The following is an 18,960-nucleotide window of genomic DNA, read 5'->3' on the forward strand; positions in this document are numbered from 1 at the left end:
TTACCCACAACTAGATGTTTAAAAGGGTAAGGGGAATTGTATCACCTCGCGTCTGCTTAGCTGAAATGACAACTGACAGCAGCAGAGAGAACACTTTTAAAGTTGACCGCACAGATATGATTGGCTTAAGGAAACTGTGCCGCATCTGGTTGGATAGTTAAAAGTGCACGCCCCCCAATCAGCTGATAGCGTAATTGCAAGGAGAGGAGAGACAGAGATTACCCGTTAGTGTCTTCCTGACTGAACTTGCGCTTGAGCTCCATTTACAGGTTTTGTATGTTTGTTTTACATGAGGCAGGACACATTTTATGATGGATGTATTGTGAAGGACATCCAAGCTCCCTCCCAAAAAATGGGGTGAAATATTCTTTCTCAAGAGCAGTTTTTGTTTGAAAAAAATATAACAAAAAAATAATGCTGAAAGCTCATTGTTCTGAATCCTCATTTATAACGTTATAGTATGTTTAATATAATCCACAAAATAGGGTGACACAAGTAGTTTTTTCCTCAGATACTGTGTCAGTAGTAATTTGTATTTCCATGAAAACTGACCACTCTCAAACACTCTCATGCCATTGTCATCATCATCATTATCAAAACTACAGTGACAAACATTCAGCATGCATTTATGCAAACAAACTGGTTTGCAAACTGGTTTTGTTGGTTGATTCAAGCGGAAGCATAAGGAGCTGTCAATTTCTTTGCAGGTTATTTGCATCTGAGAGATACTGCCGGTGCACAGTCTGTTCATTTGGTTGTACTGAGCGGATTGCCCAATGGTCCAAAGGTAAGTGTTAAAGAAGTTTATACTTACTGTGGATATTTGAGCTGGTTGATGAAAAACAATGTAATGATAAGATGTGTGTTACAATGATTAAGGATAGACGCTAAGGAAAATCACCCAGAATCCCAAAATATCCTGTTGCTAAATTATTCCTTGTCACTCTGTCTCTGTCTGACACGTAAGGCACATTCCTTCACTCATGTCTCATCGCGGAACAGGCACACTCTAAACATTAAAAACGGGTAACTTACTGGCAGCAGGGACGCCAGTAATTTACTGTTGTTTTACGGTGAAGCTACCTTAATTTACTTTTACGGTATCTTACCTACTGTTGTTCAGAGGTATGTACCGATCCCAAGAGTGGTATGCTACTGTTGTTCAGAGGTATGTACCGATCCCAAGAGTGGTATGCAGCTGTTGTTAGGCAGGTTCCACTTGAAAGTGGTAGTCCACTGTCAGACAGGCAGACCAGTGCCGTCTCTTGATGCATATATGCATATTTAATGTAAATTGGTTTGATTCACGAACAGTGATGCCGTAAATGTATTTTTTTGACTTTATTGACAAAGTAGCGCAACACAGTGTTTTAAGTAAAGGAATATTCCGTATCTATTTTATCTCGTCCATTTTCTTGTTCGGATATATGAAAGGCTTTTTAAATGACAATAAAGTGATTTAGTATTTGCTGATGTGCCCTAAAACTGATATAATGGCGTATGTATGTATACATATATATTAGTGGTGTAACGGATCACGGATCGATCCGAGATCGGTTCGGATCACACCTCCCGGTTCGGATCACTTGTGAACCCCGGATCAATTGAGTATTTGTTTTTATTTGTTTTTTACAGTGTAATCATAGTGTGTAATAAAGTTGTACTGCTGCTGTTCCTTTTGAAGTAACGAATCCCAAAATATCAATGCAGAGTGTCAGTGAACAGATATAAAGCAGTAGTGTGTTCACGTGAACAGAGCGTGTTAGAAGCATTTAACGGTGAAAGTCATGGCGAGCAGAGGAACTTGAGAAGCCCCCGGCGTCATTGAAGTCACAAGTTTGGGAGCATTTTGTCTTCCCTGTAACTTAGAATGACGGATAAGGGTGGTGGACAAAACCGTTAGCATTGTTTAAAGAGAAAAACATACGACAACGGCAATACATTGGACATGTCCACACATATGAAGAGCCACCATCCTGGTCTTTCAGCGACGGGGGTCAAGCCACGACAACAACGTATCATCGCGGCATTTAAGAAACCGTTTGTGGCAGAATCAGACCGGGCTAAAGCTATTACAGCATCTATTGAGGTCTTTATTGCTGCAGACATGAGGACATTCTCTGTTGTGGAAAACAAAGGATTTCTAAATCTGGTTAAAGTGCTCCAGGGCAACGAAGAGCTACGTGACTGTGACCACTCACTTCATCACGGCGGAGATACATATTCCGGTGCTGTAGACACGCCCCCTCTGTGAGAGTCACACAGACACACACCTGGCACAGGTGCTGACAGAAGCAGCAGAGTGGAAGCTAGACAGGCCCAATAGCAATATCCCAGTCACCACAGAAAGGTCTACCCTCTCCCTAGACAATGTCGATATTCTCATCTTTTTGAAAAAAAATGTAAAGTTGTAGACCATTTCACAGCAATGGTAAACATTATTGTGTATTTGAATGACTTTACCTAACAGGAAGTAAACATTGACCCAAGTTGTTGCCGAGCAGTTCAGTTCAGTTGAAACAGTGTAATCTAGCTTCAGTCTGCCCTGAAGAGGGTATCAACATACCTCATGTTGGACTTAAATTTAACAGAAATTTGTATTCTTGAATGTTTTATATTTATTTGTTTCATTTTGTTTTAAATTGGACATTTTCAATATTTTTGTTTTTGTGTAAGACTATAGCCCGAAGTTCTTTGCTTTAAGTGTTCTTGAAGTTCTTTAATTAAGAAATGGAAAGCAAAGTTATATTTGTCTCCTCCCCTTTTCTTTGCTGATCCGAAAAATGATCCGAACCATGACTCAAGAACCGTGATCCGAACCGAACCGTGAGGTTTGTGATCCGTTGCACCCCTAATATATATATATGTACACAGTATATACATAGCACTGATGTGAATGGCATACCACTCTGATTCAACGGCATACACCACTAATATGAACTTTCAAGCGGCACCGGCCTTTAGGAAACGGTGTGCCGTTGGAAAAGTACTGGCATACCACCCCAGGGATCGGTACCTCCCGCTGAACAACAGCAGCATACCACTCCAGGTATCGGTACCATCGACCACTTTTTGATCTCGGCATCACTCCCTCAGACACGGCATTAAAATAGCATTAAGAGTGAAACGCTGAATTAAAATAGTATCAAGAACAGTGTAATATAACTGCATCGCAGTCTAGCTTGTGAAGAAGTCTTATACACATTTATAATTAATTTGAACTGCATGAACTCACTCTTGAATGAAAACAATAAAGAGAGAGAACACCTTGAAAGAAGACTTGACTGCAGCGTCTGGCTGGTATCCTCAATCTCTGAAGACAAGTGACTGTAAAACAAATTAAATAAAAACTTTAGAAACACAATGTTCTGAACTTCTGGAAAGTTCTGACATCCAGGATAAACACTTGCATGTGCCTACAACGATACCATACAGTTTAAATCAACAGACGTGCCTATGTGATGAGCTGATTATGTTAGGTGAAGAAATGGAGCTAAGACAATGGACCATGTTCAACACTAAAATGAGTTTGATCTGGTTTTAATGTTGCTCCTGGGATAACATACAGGTAACGTTACCTCAACTGTTCATCGTCTTGAACACATGTTGGTGAATTCTGGTCTGCTCTCAATTTTGATAATCATCCTGTTTGCGGTCCTATAGTCAACAAGTAAACACAAGTTAGGTTACTCACGTTAACCTGAATCTTAACACTGTAATTGGTGATTAACTTTATTTATGTTAACTTAACTTACTATGCTGTTAGCTAGCTAACCTTTCTAAGGCTAATTGAGCTCGACATTAGCAACCTAATGTAACATTACATTACAGTCAAAGCGACTTACAATTCAGATTCTATCCATACACCATAGGCACAGCTACGGGAGCCATTTTGGGGTTAGTGTCTTGCTCAAGGACACCTCGACATGCGACTAGCGGAGTCGGAGATAGGGATTGAACCGCCGACCTTCTGATTGAAGGACCGCCCTGCTCTCCACAGTCTAGTGCGAGGGATGACTATTTAACTGTATGTATGAAATACTGTAAGATACCATTGAAAATCCACCGTGAATTTACAACAATTCATTAGAGTGCAGAATTATAACGTATGTGTTAAGGAAACGCTCCATTTAACATAGAATAATGTAATTTCTTTTACAACAAGGCCCATGCCATCCATCAGGCTGAGCACATTTGCACCATGAGAAAAGCAACAGCCACCCTGAGGAGGATTCTGTGGATGCTCCTGGGCATTGGTTTCATCTGGTGTCTGACTTTGTCATATTTCATCCTGGTCTGTATCTTCATTCATTCAATAATTAATTGAACCAATAACACAACGGTTTGCCTTATACACACATTTTCTTCTATTCACAATGGTCAAAAATGCCTTTTGTTGTGTAACGTGCATCTTGTTTGTCTAAACTGGTTCTAGAGCAACGCTGACCAGCAGGACGTCGGAATGACCGATCACAACAGACGGAGCCAGCATGGCAAAGTGGAGACACACAGGCCTGAAGGTACAGGGAGCACAGAGAAAATGGGAATAAAAAGAGAGAAAGAAAACACACATCACAGCCTCTGCTCCTTCTCTCTATTAATTCTCCCCGTCTTTCCTGCTCAGCCCTGTCTGTCTTCTCTCTCCTTTTTTCTCCCCCACCCTTTATTCTCCTAGTAATAATGAAGAGTATTATAAAGGTTGTGGATGACCTCCTGAACATCGTGGAATCCTCTGATAACAGTGAGCAAACTTTCCAGACAAGAGTTTTTTTGCCACGGCAATACACGCCTATGTCACAGCTCTTGTGGTGGGCCATCAGGGCCAGCTAAGCCTTCTCTGCTGGTCTAAACAGAATCACAAAGTTATAGCTATTTTATAATTTAATAGTTTTTCACAAATACACTACATGTATTATAATTTTTTTGCCCATTAGCTTATTTTCTCATTGCACAGCTCCCGTCTTCCTCTGTTGATCTGCTTCCAGTCTGCAGCGCTGCTTCCAACACAGCTTGTTTTAAGGAGACCTTTTATCCAATCAGATTCAAACCCTATGTCTCTATGTAAGGAGAGAGGCCCAAGGTCCTCTAGGTAGACTATGCAGATTAAAGTATATGGGGACGATATTGTTGATTGTCATACTCTTCAACCAATCAAATCTTTAGTTCGACATGTTGGGGGTATTCTTTGACGTGCCACTGGCACCGAGGTAGCCTCCTAAGTACGTCTGCATTAACGTGCGCCGTGATTGGTCAGTGGGCCAGCGTGACATTTGTCAAACAGAAAGCTAGCTAGCAGATCTTAGTATTTAGTAAGAGTTCAGGTTGAAACATATATAAGAGAAGTTATGACATTTTTAGCGTTTTGCTTGGTGTAGATTCTTTTTCTTTTACCTAGCTGTGTTTTTTTAACACTCAATGGCTGAAGGAGGAAAAACGGAAACATTTCTGGGGAAGGACATTTCCAGAAAAACTGGACATCGTATCAAAGGGTCGGTCAACCCCACAGCTAGCAGCCCTGACCCAGCATGGAAAAGGATTTGTACAAACGGTATTTCTGGCTGACAGCGGCGGAGAAGCGTTGCACATTTTATGGCTAAGAATGCGTTTCATTTGCAATTGAGCTCTTTGTGTTTGGAGTTGTTTGGAGCTACGCTATGCTAACCAAGGCAGCTACATGACAGGACATGCACAAGCTACGTGTTTTTGAAAACTTTTGGAGAGACCTGAGTGGATTTACAACTCAGCGAACACGTTCGCAGGAGGACTCTGGCTGGAACTGACCCGCATTGATGTTCAAATCAATATTTGAACATCGCACCCGCACCGATGTTCTGTACAACCGCGTCATTAAACTCTTCATTAACAAAGAAAGGAGGATGGACTTTGTCTTTAAGTGAACAGCAGCTTTGGTAAGTGAAGTTCTTTTGCGATTTTACATCTGCAGTAGCGTTTCTACTGTGTTCATTTGTCTATCGTGTCGTTTTTATGAATAATATGAATAGCTCGTGCTCTAGCGCTGCAGTGTTGCTGGATTGATTTGTTGCTTTGTTGTTATATAAATATATGTGACTGGTTCTTGTGAGTTTGTTCTTGTTCTTGTGTTAAGTACATTGATTTGGACTATATGCATTGTCCGTTAATGACAAAGCATCCCGTCATGCGCGGGGTTATTTTCCAGACAAGTTCGGGCTGTTATTTCCCCGCTAAGCTAGTTTAGCTTAGCCTCCCTGAAGACACATGCGGTGCCGCAGCCTCAGCTGTTTTTAGTTATTGTTCCGGGTTCAGAGGTCACAAAGCCCGCAGTCCACCGAAGACATTTGTGACTTTTTTTTTGGTGTGGCATCTCTTCCTGTTTCCTTCACCTACATTCCCTTGGGTCCGAAGTCTTCTTCTTCTTCTGTGGTGTTTAACGGCAGCTTGCATCCTTTTTGTTGCATTACTGCCATCTTCAGGTTTAAAACACTTTATTAATCCCCAGTGGGGAAACTCATTTGTCACCCAAGACTCATACAGACTTATCAGAATCATTATAACTGTATTTTAACTGCTACTGTGTAAAGGGAATACTGCTGTTAAAAAGCACCTTATTTGTGTTTGCAAACCAAATGTTATTGCACTTTTGTTCATATAGCAGTACTTTTAAAATAAAAGTGCACAATACATTGCATGTCGATGTGTCCAAGACACTTAACCCCAAAATTGCTCCTGTAGCTGTGCTGTGTGTATGATAGCAGCTGAATTGTAAGTAAATTACTGTAATGTAATGATTCCTCAGAACAACAAAAAAACTCTCTCTCCTTAGTCTCGCTCCTGCCTCCCTTGAGGAACTACAAAGAAGAGTTACAGTCACTCCAGATTAAAGTGGAGGCAGAAAGAGAGAAAGGACAACTGAGGGATGAGATGATTAAGGACCTGCGTTCTGATAAACTCCAACTGCAGCAACAAGTGGCTCACGTGGAGAAACTCCTGAAGGAAGAGAAGAAAGTCAAAATTGGTAAAATTACTCTTCATCAAATGAAGAACGCTAACTTTCTTCCCACAGCAGAAAACCAGACCATGACAATACAGTAGTAGAAAAAGTGATGAATTCAGATGTGTTGATGTTAACAATTTATAGAACAAAAACATTGGCTATAAGAACCTTATTGGCTAGAAATGATAAGAAATAATAGTATTAATATTATTGTTTTTCTCATTGTCAACAAGTCCAATGACAAGTCCAAAGAATGTTGCTACTGAAGATTTACATCTTAACAAATGTGTCAAAAATGTATAACTAGATTTTTCAAGATAAACTGAGTGGTTTCTCAAAGCTGCTTGCCACTGTAGATTTTGGCAAATGTCCCCCAAAAATTAGTAAGTGGTGCTGTTGTTAGGGGACTATTTTAAGGGATGGATTTAGACACATTTGGTGCTCTAGCGAGTTTACAACAGCAAGACAGTGTAAATGGGATTGAGTCAAAATAAACTGCAATGGCCGGGTTCATCATAATGCAGCTCACTGTTGTTTTTAATATTTTCTTGACAACAAAGGAGGTCTAAGCAGAGGAATAATCTACAAACACAATACTTGTTAATAGATAAATGGTGCATTTTGGTTATTGCATGGGATTATTTTCTGCTCTGCAATTCCACACCTATGACAGAGTTCTCAGTTAATATTTTACAATTATTGTAACTAAAATGTATTTTCAGTAAAGTAACACAAATAGAAATTTCCTGGTAATATTTACTAACTTTATCACTAATAATTGTATAGTTTGGCTAATTAACGCTGTGACTCTCTCTCTAAGTCTCTCCCCCGCCTCCCTTGAAGGACTACAAAGAAGAATTTCAGTCTCTCCAGATTAAAATGGAGGCAGAAAAAGAGAAAGAAAAACTAAAGGATGAGATAATTGAGGACCTGCGTTCTGATAAACTCCAACTGCAGAAACTCCTGATGCTGCAGGAAGAGAAGAAAGTCAAAACTGGTAAAATGACTCTTCATCAAATTAAGATCATTAACTGTTTTCCCACAGTGGACGGTTCTAATAAGTGACAATACAGTAGATAGTCTAAAGCAATTACAGTTATATCAGCACAGAAGTGATGAATTTGGATGTGTTCATATGAAAATGTTATAAATGAATATTGGCTAGAAGTATCTCATTGACTAAGAATAAGGAATAAGGCGAATGTCACTATTTTTCTCATTAACAAATCCAATGACAAGTCCAAAGTATGTTGATTTCTCTATCCCTTCCCTACTGAATTATTATATTATATTCACAAATATGTTAAAAATGCAAAATTTGAATTTTCAAAAGAGGCTAAGTAGCTCCTCAACACAGCTGGACACTGTAGTTTATATGAAATGATTTCCCACATGAGTAAATGATGCTGTTATTTGGGACTATTTTCAGCCGGGGGTTGAGACACATTTGGTGCTCTAGCGAGTTTACAACAGGACAACGCAAGTGACTTACAGTAAACTAAAGTGTCCAGGTTCATCACAATGAAGGAACATAACGCTGAACATGGTGTGGCTCACAGGAGGATTACACACACAGTCCAAATGCTTTCATTTCTAATACAATACAGTCCGACTGTGCTTGCTCTAAGAACTATTGAGTAGGAACGGATCATTTGTAGAGCAGCCATCTCACCTTCAATGTTCACTATTTTATTGATTTATTCTACAAAAGCTTTAACATTTAACACACATTTACATTAAGTAATGCTGCCGCCTGCATGACCTGGGGGATTTTACAAAATGGTTAAGAGCACAACCTTTACCCCACAAGGTGGCTGAATCTTTGGCAATTACCCAACGAGAACTAGATGAGACAAATTCTGTTGGTGAATAAAGTAAACTCCTGTAGCCCTTTTTCTAATGATATCTCTAATTGGACTAACTAATCAAAATAAACACATTTCAATTAGTAGAGCATCTCTGAACTAGAAAACATTCTGTTGTTGGTGTGTTTCGTAGTTGATCAAATCAAAGCGGATGAAAATTGCCCACTGCCCCCCTTGGATGGATACCCAGACTGTAAAGGCAAAGTGAAGGTAACATATAATCCTTTTAAAAAATCACATATTGTCAGAATACTTTGAACCAAGTATTTTGATGTATTGCAAAGAGGTAAAACTATGAACGATACAGCAAGAATCCTGCTCTTAGATCACTTATTTTAATGTTGTGTTTAACTTGGACAGTATAAAGCATTGTGTTGATCATGATTATATACTTGTTTTTTTAATATGGCCCACTGTTCTTTTTCCAGTGGATGAAAGACATGTGGAGGACTATGCCTTGCTACAGCAGTTATGGGGTGAATGGGTCTCTGTGCTCCATCCTTATCTACCTGAGTGAGGTACCTAAGTGGTTTCAAGCTCTCATATCACAGTAACCCTGACCGGTGAAGACCTCGCCACATTTGTGTTCAATTTCTCTCTTTCTTTCTGTGTTGTTATAAGATAGAGTCCTGGTGTCCAGTGCTTCCAGGCCGCGTGATTCCTGTAGCTGTAGTAGAAAACTTAGAGGTAAAGTAAAGGCAAAGGAATGTGTGTTACTTGTGTGTTTTTGTGGCAAGTCAAATATATGTATCTAACCTATGCAGAACTGCTTTAAGTTGTGTTTCTTTCAGTTTATAGCTGTGGAACACGCGCTGATACTGCACCATTGACTTATAATTCTCTCTATAATTCACTGAGGCTCACAAAAGGCACATTTACACACTAAATACTAACCTGTGTTTGCTTTATTTTTGTAGGTGAAGACTGAACCTGCAGTGGTAAGGGAAAATCTAACAGATCTGTATCAATCTCTGCAAAAGAGAGTCCAGTTCCGTTGGATTCACCAAAGAATTCGCAGTATGGAAGAGATTTGGGTCAAGGCTGGACGCTCTCTTTCAGCCAAATACAACATCACAGGGAGGAAAGCTAAACAGGTAATGTATACCTCCCCGTTGCTTTTATTGGAATACTAGTTGACAGTTTGCCCCATTAGATACTAGCACATGTGGAGATTATATTGATGATGGGGAGGAGAATTGCCATTTGAAATTCATTTTATGGCCATTTACCGCTATGGCTCACTATAGCATTGACTTAACGTACGTAGAGACAATGTGTTCATTACACATAACTGTATCAGAGTTGATTATTTCTTTCAGTGTGTCTTGTACAGTCTGATAATGATGCACATGGATTGGATGCATTTTAATTTCTTGTTAGAGGATGCTTTTAGAGCTGGCTGCCTCGCTTTTATTAGGTCCTCATTCCAGTGATAGTAAATCTAAAGAACTAGACGTGCCTTCCATTACAGGGTACTTAATGCCATCAGATTAAACCCCTCTATTCTTAGGTGTCCAAAAGTGTTTTCATATGACACAATATTACTTTGAAATCTTAAAAAGATTTGGCTTTGGATCCAAGCTTAACAGGTGCTCTCAGTTCACTCGATTAAATAACAGTATTGGAACAGTATTAGAATTTGAAGAATTATATTAGTTGAATTATGGTGAAGAATTATCATGAGACAAAATGTTGTTGCATCTTGTCCATGGAATTTAACTACTTCCCAGATTCTGGTGTATCCTGGAGCACTGACACATGAATCAGGTTTTAGAATCGCAGAGATGGCCTTTAGTGGGGGCCCCCTTGGGGAACTAGTCCAGTGGAGTGACCTCATCTCCACACTATACATCCTGGGTCACCATCTTCACCTCACTGTCTCCATACCCGACCTCAAGCAGTGAGTATGCACACAAAAAGAGCCTGTTGTCACAGGCTGCTTTCTGTCATGGTGACTGGTGTCATTGCATCATCATACATTTTCACTTATTCTATTATTTTCCCATAATTGTTATAATAACTAAATTTATATATATCCATTCTTGTGTTTATCTCCCTTTCTATATATAGTTTTTTAGGGACTGAGAAAGGTGGCTGCCCAGCTCGTCATTCAAAAGTGGAAGCAAACCTGATCTACACAGACATTGTCGGTCTTAAACAGATTAAGAAAGTACTAAAGGCATCTTGGATCAAATACAGGTGGGTCCTGACATTATTATATTGAAAGTATTTGAGTTATATGAGAGCGAGACGTGCACATATGTGTGTGCAACCCGGTCGCAATAAAAAATGTGCATCTTGGCACTCCACACGGGGTGTAATATTTAGGTGTTTTCAGGTGTTTTTCGGGTGTCCAGTGTCTACATATTGTGCATTTTGCCGTCAAAATTTTACGTATTCATGTTTTGGCGGGTGGAACTGTGTACCTGTTGTTTCTGTTGATCAGCTGTAGGTTTCGTATCTTGGACAGTTTCGGCACAGAGCCAGACTTCAATCATGTAACCTGGTCCCAAAAACACAAGCGTCAGAGTGCATTTGCCAGCCTCAACCTGATCCCAATGCAGTTCTACACCATGTTCCGTATGTTCTCACTTCTTTTTTTCTTTTCCAACAGCCAGTCGTGGGATATACATAATGTTGCTTGATCTGAGACGAACAAAAATGGCAAAAAATGTTGTCCTTAATTAATGCGTATTCTCTCATTGTGAGCAGCTCATACACCGGACAACACATTCTTGGGCTTTGTGGTGCAGCACCATCTGAGCGCTGAAGAAACTCAGCAGTTAAACTCAACCAGAAGGCAAAACCAGGCCCTTGTGTATGGCAAGAGAGCCACATTTTGGGAGGTAACAATGGACTGAGATGTTTTTTCTCTGAAGTATGCTATAAGATCACACACACTTCACACACCAGTATTTATTTGTGATGGTATAAAGGAAATATCCAGGTTCTAGGAAAAGAATGTATCATCTTTACAACAGACATTTGTGCGATTGCCAAATGTAAAGCCTGGCAGTCAAGTTTTGAAATGGAGAAGAAATGATAAAGGCACTGTTTTTTTGTATTTTTCCACATTTTGGGAGGAGAGTTTTATCATTATATGCCTTAAAAATACCTGTTACCTCATTTTACCTTTTGGTTGTTATTTTTTGGATATTGTCTGTGGAGGTCTTTACTCTGTTGGATCCCTCTTTTTCATTCAGATATCCCCATGAAACACACACTTGTCAATGGACAGATGTAATTTGTGCCTTTTTACATTGACATCCATTGACTTTTCAGCAAGTCACCATTTGCTTTCCTCTGCTGTTACACTGCAGGGTAAAGGAGCATATCTGGACGTTATCCACAAACACTTGGAGATCCATGGGACCGTGGATTATCGCAGCCCTTCGATCCCAAACTACGTGATAAACCACGGCATTGTCAAAGGCACTGAGGTCCAGGTCCTGTTGAGACAGAGCAAGGTGAGTGTGTCTCCCCTTACATTGTACACTTGTTGACTTTGGCTTTATTTCTTCATTTTAAAGCCCACTGCTGTATGTATGAAAAATAGTAATTGTACTCTGATATTTTTTCTTTTCATGTGACCTTTTTGAAATCCCAATATGTAGTATTAAGTTCAAAATAACCTTTATCTCATTTGATGGCGGTGACAAAAAAATGCAAACATTGCATATATCTGCAATCCAAATGTGTTACCCATTTCTATATTCAAGAATATTCAGCAGATTGCACAATGTTTGAATTTGAAACAGCTCTCAAATCCAAATCTGACTTTTAAATCTGCAGAAGTTTCTGACAGTTCAGGTTTCAGCTGCTTTATCCTTCTTCATGGGAGAAAATAAGATTTCAGAAATGTCTCATTCCTTCCGACAACGACCTGTTCATGGAAGATCAGCTAACTCCTGAAGTCCCGGCGAGCCCACCTTCTCCCTTTGCCGCCATCAACCTCGGCTACTATCAGCCCTCCACGTTCCTCGCGGCTCCCAACATCTATCCTCAGACAACTCCTTCCAACAGCCCCAGGGTGAGATCTCGACTCCGGCTTCTGAGGGACATCGTCCCATCCCGACGCCGCTCTCCCACCCACTTGAGATCCAGCCGCCCGAACGATGGCTGAAACTACTTTGACCATTCTACACCATGCCGACACTCCGACAGTCCCAAAACATCCCACATTTCTGAGTGGACAGTCTCCCGACTGAAGAAGGCACTCACCCAGCGCAATATCCCCTTCCATCAATCCATCAGAAAAGCAGTACTCTACAAACTGTTCACTGACTATCTGCACAACACCCCTCTTGTTTTCAGGCACCATCTTCAACTGACCCCACAACTGGAACACCTAATCTCTGCCTCCCAAGATGCCACCCTCAATAGAATTGCCCCTCAAAAACTCTCATCAAACCTCACCAGATTGAATAGCTTCAAAGCTTTCTACGCCTCCCTCAGCCTTCCGTTCCCATCACTCGTCATCCTTATCCTCACAAACTTCATTACATTTGCCCATTCCCTCCTTAAGCTCAAGTCTTCCACAATACAGGTCTACATAAGCGGAGTTAACTTCTTTGCAAAACTGTCCTGACTGACCTAAGTCCATATTAACCTAGATCAGCCAGTCAAACTTCTCCACAAGACCCCCTGTTTGTCACAGAGACGTGCAAAGGGGCTAAACGGTCCTGGTTTCACCACCACTTCCGCTACATCTTCTTCAGATCCGGAATACTCCCTGAGTTTTACTTGGGCCATTCATTCCGCATCGGAGCCGCCTCCACCGCTTTAAGTCAAGGAATCCCCGACCACATCATTAAGATACTTGGCCATTGGTCTTCACCCGCATACCTCTCTTACATCCGCTCCAACGTGAACAACATCATAAATGCCCTCCGGCACCTATCTTCATGAAGCTGTCTCTTGGGGACTCTGCACCAATAGAGCTTCTGAAGAGACGGCCCCCACTTAAGAGTCTCCACTCCTCTCCAACCGTCTTTCCATGACCCCTTCTACCCTCATTTCTTCTTCCCTAGGCAAGGCAAGGCAAGTTTATCTGTAGATCCCATTTCAACAACAAGGTAATTCAAAGTGCTTCACATAAAACCATTAAAAGCATCAAAACATAAGGCAAAGGAAATTTAAAAACAATTAAGAACATTCATTGAAAAATTAAAAACAGTCATTAAAACACTAAAAAGCAGTGTAAGAAAATAAAATACAGTAATAAAATGCAGAAATCCCTACACCTTTTCATCCTGTTTGGCACCATCACAATACACAAAGGTCTGAGAAACATTACTTGCTGTGTGCAAAGCTGTTGCTGAAGGCACGTTCCATCTTTTAGGTTTGTTTCCATAAACAGGGTCTGGCTTACCAAATGGTCTGTTATTTGGTGGAAAGTCTCTTCGTGTGTTACCTGGTCTGGTGAGATGAAGAGCTCTCTCTCTGCTTTGGACTTCATTTTGCAGGAACTGGACAAGCTCAAGCACTTTCCATTCACCACTGGAGTCTGACTTGCGGGTGTAGTCTAGTGCAATATCTTCTGGTATGAGCTGTAGCAGTACTGGGCATAGCAGGCAGCCATATGTGTCGCTGTGAACCCCTAAGGATTCTAGACTTCGGATCTGTATTTCACATTCATCGTACAGGTGCCTGAGAGCTACAACATCTGATGATCTTTTCACAGGAGCCAAGTTTAGCAGTCTGGACATATGTGCGCTTATTATAATGTCCTTTCTTCCAAAATGGCTCTGCAGCAGTTGCACTGCTGCATCATAATTATCATCAGTCATAGTTAGTCCTGCCACAGATCTTGCAGCAGCTCCAGTCAGATAGGATCTCAGGTAATTGAACTTTTCCCTTTTACACAGTGTGTCGTTGTCGTGGATAGCTGTTTCATATTGTGACCAGAATTCATGCCACTGGCTTATTTCTCCGCTGTATTTTTCTATCACCAATTTAGGCAGTTTATCCGCTTATTTAGCGATCCGACTGTACTTGAATTTGCATCGCTCACCTGCACACTGACAGCTTCCTCTGCCCTCTGAATGGATCTTTTGGCGCGGGTTTTCAGTGTGAGGATGCGGTCCTGGTATTCCTGAGTGGTTGCAATCTCTGACTCAAGCACATCCGTCTCCGTTCCGTCTTCAATGCCTTTGTCTAAGTCGAATAAACTTTCTTCTCTTGTCGACAATAGTGAAAACAGCTCACGGAGTCTCTCACAGTCTGGCACATCTTCGCTCACCTCTTCTTCAATGTGAGTTAACAGCTTCGTTGTCGAGGTGCGTATTGTTTTACGCTTCTTTTTCATCCGTTCAAATTGTGTCGCCATCTCTCCAGCTAGCGGCAGCGTTAGCGTTAGCCAGCGTTAGCTTCCAACTCCGTCGAAGTTTAAAGTCTCACAGTTTTGACTTCCCGGGTTTCGGCACCAAAATGTAGTAAAGTGGAGCTTCTAAAGAGGACTCTGACACATCTGGGATTTGTACGGAACACTTTACTTCTCTCTGCAGAATAACAACTGTTGAAGTGAACAGAACTCGACATATCCACGTTTTTACACTATCATTCTCGTCATTAGCATCAAGAAGCTCGTATCAAGCAACTTCCTGGCTTCAAAGTAAAATCACTTCCGGTTTCAATATAAAAGCACTTCCTGTTTCAGTACAATCACAGTCAAAGTAAATCACATCCATTAAACAATTTACAACACATCCCTTATCCTTCATCCCTCGACCCCCATCCCTTGCCCTACATCCCTTCCTCCCTCCCTCAACCCTTTTCCGCTTTTTAAATCTAACCATCATGCAGTAAACCATTTGAAACCTATATTGTTAGTGAATCACGGATAGATCTGCTGTATTCAACCTTCAACTGAGACCCTATATATACATATTGTATAATTTTCTGCAGAAGACTTCTGAAACATATCTGTAACATGTTTATAATCGATTCTCATAACATTTGCAAGAATCATGAAGTCTGAAGTTCTTCATTTATTGTCCTGGTGTTGACTGAAACCTGTTGTGACAGGAAATGCAGTGTACATGGTTACGTTGTACTTCTTCATTGCCTATTTTGTTATTTTTTTTAAATCTGTGGTCTGTTGTAGGTTTTTGTCGGATTGTCTTTCCCATATGAAGGCCCCGCCCCGTTGGAGGCCATAGCCAATGGCTGTGCTTTCCTGAATCCCAGGCTACACCCTCCGCAGAGTAGCCTGAACACACAGTTCTTCAAGGGGAAGCCCAACATCAGAGAGGTCAGGAATTATATTCAAAACTGAGGTACTTACTGTGATGTGACGATAAATTCAACAAATTTATGTGTAGAACCTCACAAACAAACACTGTACAGAAATCGGTTTCAACCTCAAACAAATGAACAAGAAGGAATGAAATGATCTAGTTGATCCAACAGGCAATGTAGTCTACTGTTGGTGTATTTGTGTTGCAGATGACATCCCAGCATCCTTATGCCGAGGCCATAGGAGAGCCCTACGTATGGATGGTAGACATGCAGAACTCCACAGATGTGGAGAGAGCTCTCACTGCTATCCTCAATCAGACTGCAAGTATCTTTTAAAATATGGTGACAAATCTACCGTTTCCCCCAAAGAAAACACCGCGACAATACAGATGATGCTCAACTTGATGAACACAGAGCTGCAATTTTTTAAAATCTATAAATGCAGTTTTTGCACATACATTTCAGATTGAGCCGCACCTTCCCTATGAGTTCTCCTGTGAAGGGATGCTCCAGAGGGTCAACATCCTGATTGAGAAACAGGTTGGAGGATTGTTGGTTTGGGGGATGGAAAAAGGGTTGGATTTTTTTGTAATTAAAGAGAGAGAGACTCTTTTCTTCTCATCTCGTTCACATCTTTATCTCAGGACTTCTGTAACAACACGGGGAGCTGGCCACCACTGAGCGCGCTCCAGGTTGTGAAGGCAGAGGCAGACACTTCCTGTAAACAGGCGTGCCAGCAGGCAGGGCTGATCTGTGAACCGGCATTCTTCCCCAATCTTAACACCGCCAAGAATCTTGCCATGTAAGTACTCACATTAATTTGCATGAACATGAATCCTAATCTCACCTAATGTTTTTTTCTGTGTGGTTTAAATTGTTTGAAATGTGCTGTATACAGGTAAAGTGAATGCTCTCACAAAACACACTTGTCATGTAGTTCTGACATTAGAATGTCAGCATGGCCGCAATCCAAGATGGTGACAGCAAAATCGCCAAACTCAAGGCTTCACAACTGCAGTCCACAATGACTGCGTCCACTTCATATATATACAGTCTATGTTTGAATCCTGATGGGCAGGTTGGCTCCTTGCATTGTAGCCTGTATGTGTGTGTGAATAGGGTAACTTGTGGACTTGCCCAATATATAATTACATGTCCATTTACCATGACAATGTTATGCAGCAACCGTTAAGTCAATGTACTTTTATCACTGTTTAATTCATCACCCGGGATACAGACAGTGTCGGCCACATCATTGACAGGGAGTTACCGCAGCATTGTCGTCGAAGATGGCGATGTCGAACTAGAGGCTTTAAAACCGTAGTCCACAAACCAATGAGTGACGTCACGGTTACTGCATCCACTTCTTATATATAGTCTTTGGTTCTGAGCGAGAGTCAGTGAATTCAAATCCGCCTCTTGATATATAGTTGAAATTCTCCAACGTCTTTTTTTTTTTCAGCCACAGCATTGATTGTCAAACATCGGAGCTCTCTGACAGCCAGTTGGTGTTTCCGGCCTACAACAGCAGCAGTAAACACTGTGTGTTCCAGTCCGACCCCTTGCTCTTCAGCTGCGTGAGATCCGACCGGTCCTTGATCCGCATCTGCCCCTGTAGAGACTACATTAAGGAACAGATAGCATTATGCAAAGCATGTATCTAAGTCCCGGATAAATAACAAACCCTATGTACATAAAGGTAAATAAACAGTATTTATGTGTGTTTTATATGTCCTGACTTATCACTCACACTTTCTAAAAGACTTTGGCTGAGGTCTCTGGCATCCTTACGATGGCACAAACACAAAGGTGTAATGACTTCACATGTTGCCTTGATAGGGCAACAACCAGAGATGGGCAAAAATACATCAAAATGTATTTTGATACAAAATACAAAATACCCCCAAATAAATGTATTACAACAAAATACAAAATACTGGTGCCAGAAAATGTAACAAAATACATGTATTTTGTATTTAAAATATAGGAAATTCTTTTTTCTGGATTTTCTGTTTTCTCACAATTTGGTATAGCAGAGCATTCAGGTTTGGGCTATAATGTACACAAAGCTCTGGTGAACCCCACAAAAAGGAAGAACAGTCACGGAATGTCAGTGTAACTAAGCAAAGCTATTACAAGACAACAACTTGATTGATTATGTATATATATATTTGTATTAATGGGACTTAACAGCCCATAAACTTTGGCGTTGTATCAACAAGAAAATATTCATCACATATGACATACAAGCTCCCAATCTCCCTCTTCTTAAATGATTCTGGCAGTCCCTTCAAAATCATTGCTACTAACAGCCCGTCACTCAATGCCTCACCTGCGTTTCTCAATGCTGTGATGGCGGTCTCTGCGCGTATAACATACTCCGTCACACTCTCACTGCTCGACTTTTTAAGCAAAGTCAGTTCTGTATACACACTAATTACGTGTGGCTTCCCTTTGCCAGCATAATAGTCTCTCAGAATCGTCAGTACTTTCCGCCCATCGTCTGCCGCTTCTCTCATTACTAGCGACAAACTTTTATCATCCAGAAACTGGATTAGCTCCGCGTATGCTTTGGCATTTTTCATCTCGTAGGCTGCCGGTTCTTCATCCTCGGTGGGCTCATTTAAAATAGTATCCTTTAGCCCTTGCAATCGAAGATGGCCCAAAAATTTCGTCTCCCACAGTTCATAATTTCGCCTACTCATGGTGCTAGCATAGTATGCGAACTCTCACTGGACACGCGATACGTTGCGACTTTTCTCTCGGTGGTACTTCGCTGGATAATTTTCTCTGGGTGACCCTGGGTAGCTCTGGATAACTCTGGGCCCATAACCTGTTAGCAGATGTAGATTGTACAGCGATGCTGGCGTGTATACCCAGTGC

The 18,960-nt window shown here is 41.0% G+C and overlaps 1 protein-coding gene across 1 annotated transcript; it reads left to right on the plus strand.

The window, feature by feature from the left end:
- Positions 1–730: 730 nt before the first annotated feature.
- Positions 731–17,948, plus strand: LOC306703784 (alpha-1,6-mannosylglycoprotein 6-beta-N-acetylglucosaminyltransferase A-like). The gene is made up of 19 exons (XM_079169853.1): positions 731–787; positions 4,166–4,294; positions 4,436–4,520; positions 6,803–6,994; positions 7,794–7,970; positions 8,972–9,048; positions 9,267–9,356; positions 9,460–9,525; positions 9,756–9,932; positions 10,569–10,738; positions 10,909–11,037; positions 11,285–11,418; positions 11,551–11,684; positions 12,159–12,305; positions 15,944–16,090; positions 16,285–16,398; positions 16,543–16,617; positions 16,722–16,879; positions 17,540–17,948. Exons 2-19 carry the CDS (start codon positions 4,202–4,204, stop codon positions 17,739–17,741), a joined length of 2,367 nt encoding a protein of 788 aa, XP_079025979.1. The 5' UTR covers positions 731–787; positions 4,166–4,201; the 3' UTR covers positions 17,742–17,948.
- The last annotated feature ends 1,012 nt before the right edge of the window (positions 17,949–18,960 follow it).

The sequence above is a fragment of the Pholis gunnellus genome (genome assembly GCF_910591455.1).
Source record: "Pholis gunnellus genome assembly, chromosome: 12".
Taxonomy (NCBI): Eukaryota; Metazoa; Chordata; class Actinopteri; order Perciformes; family Pholidae; genus Pholis; species Pholis gunnellus.

Bases quoted from the DNA above. Each gene is read 5' to 3' on its own strand.
- LOC306703784 (XM_079169853.1), top strand. From the start codon at position 4,202: ATGAGAAAAGCAACAGCCACCCTGAGGAGGATTCTGTGGATGCTCCTG. The intron at 11,419-11,550 runs GTATGTTCTCAC...CATTGTGAGCAG, and splicing joins GCAGTTCTACACCATGTTCC to CTCATACACCGGACAACACA. The intron at 16,880-17,539 runs GTAAGTACTCAC...TTTTTTTTTCAG, and splicing joins ACCGCCAAGAATCTTGCCAT to CCACAGCATTGATTGTCAAA.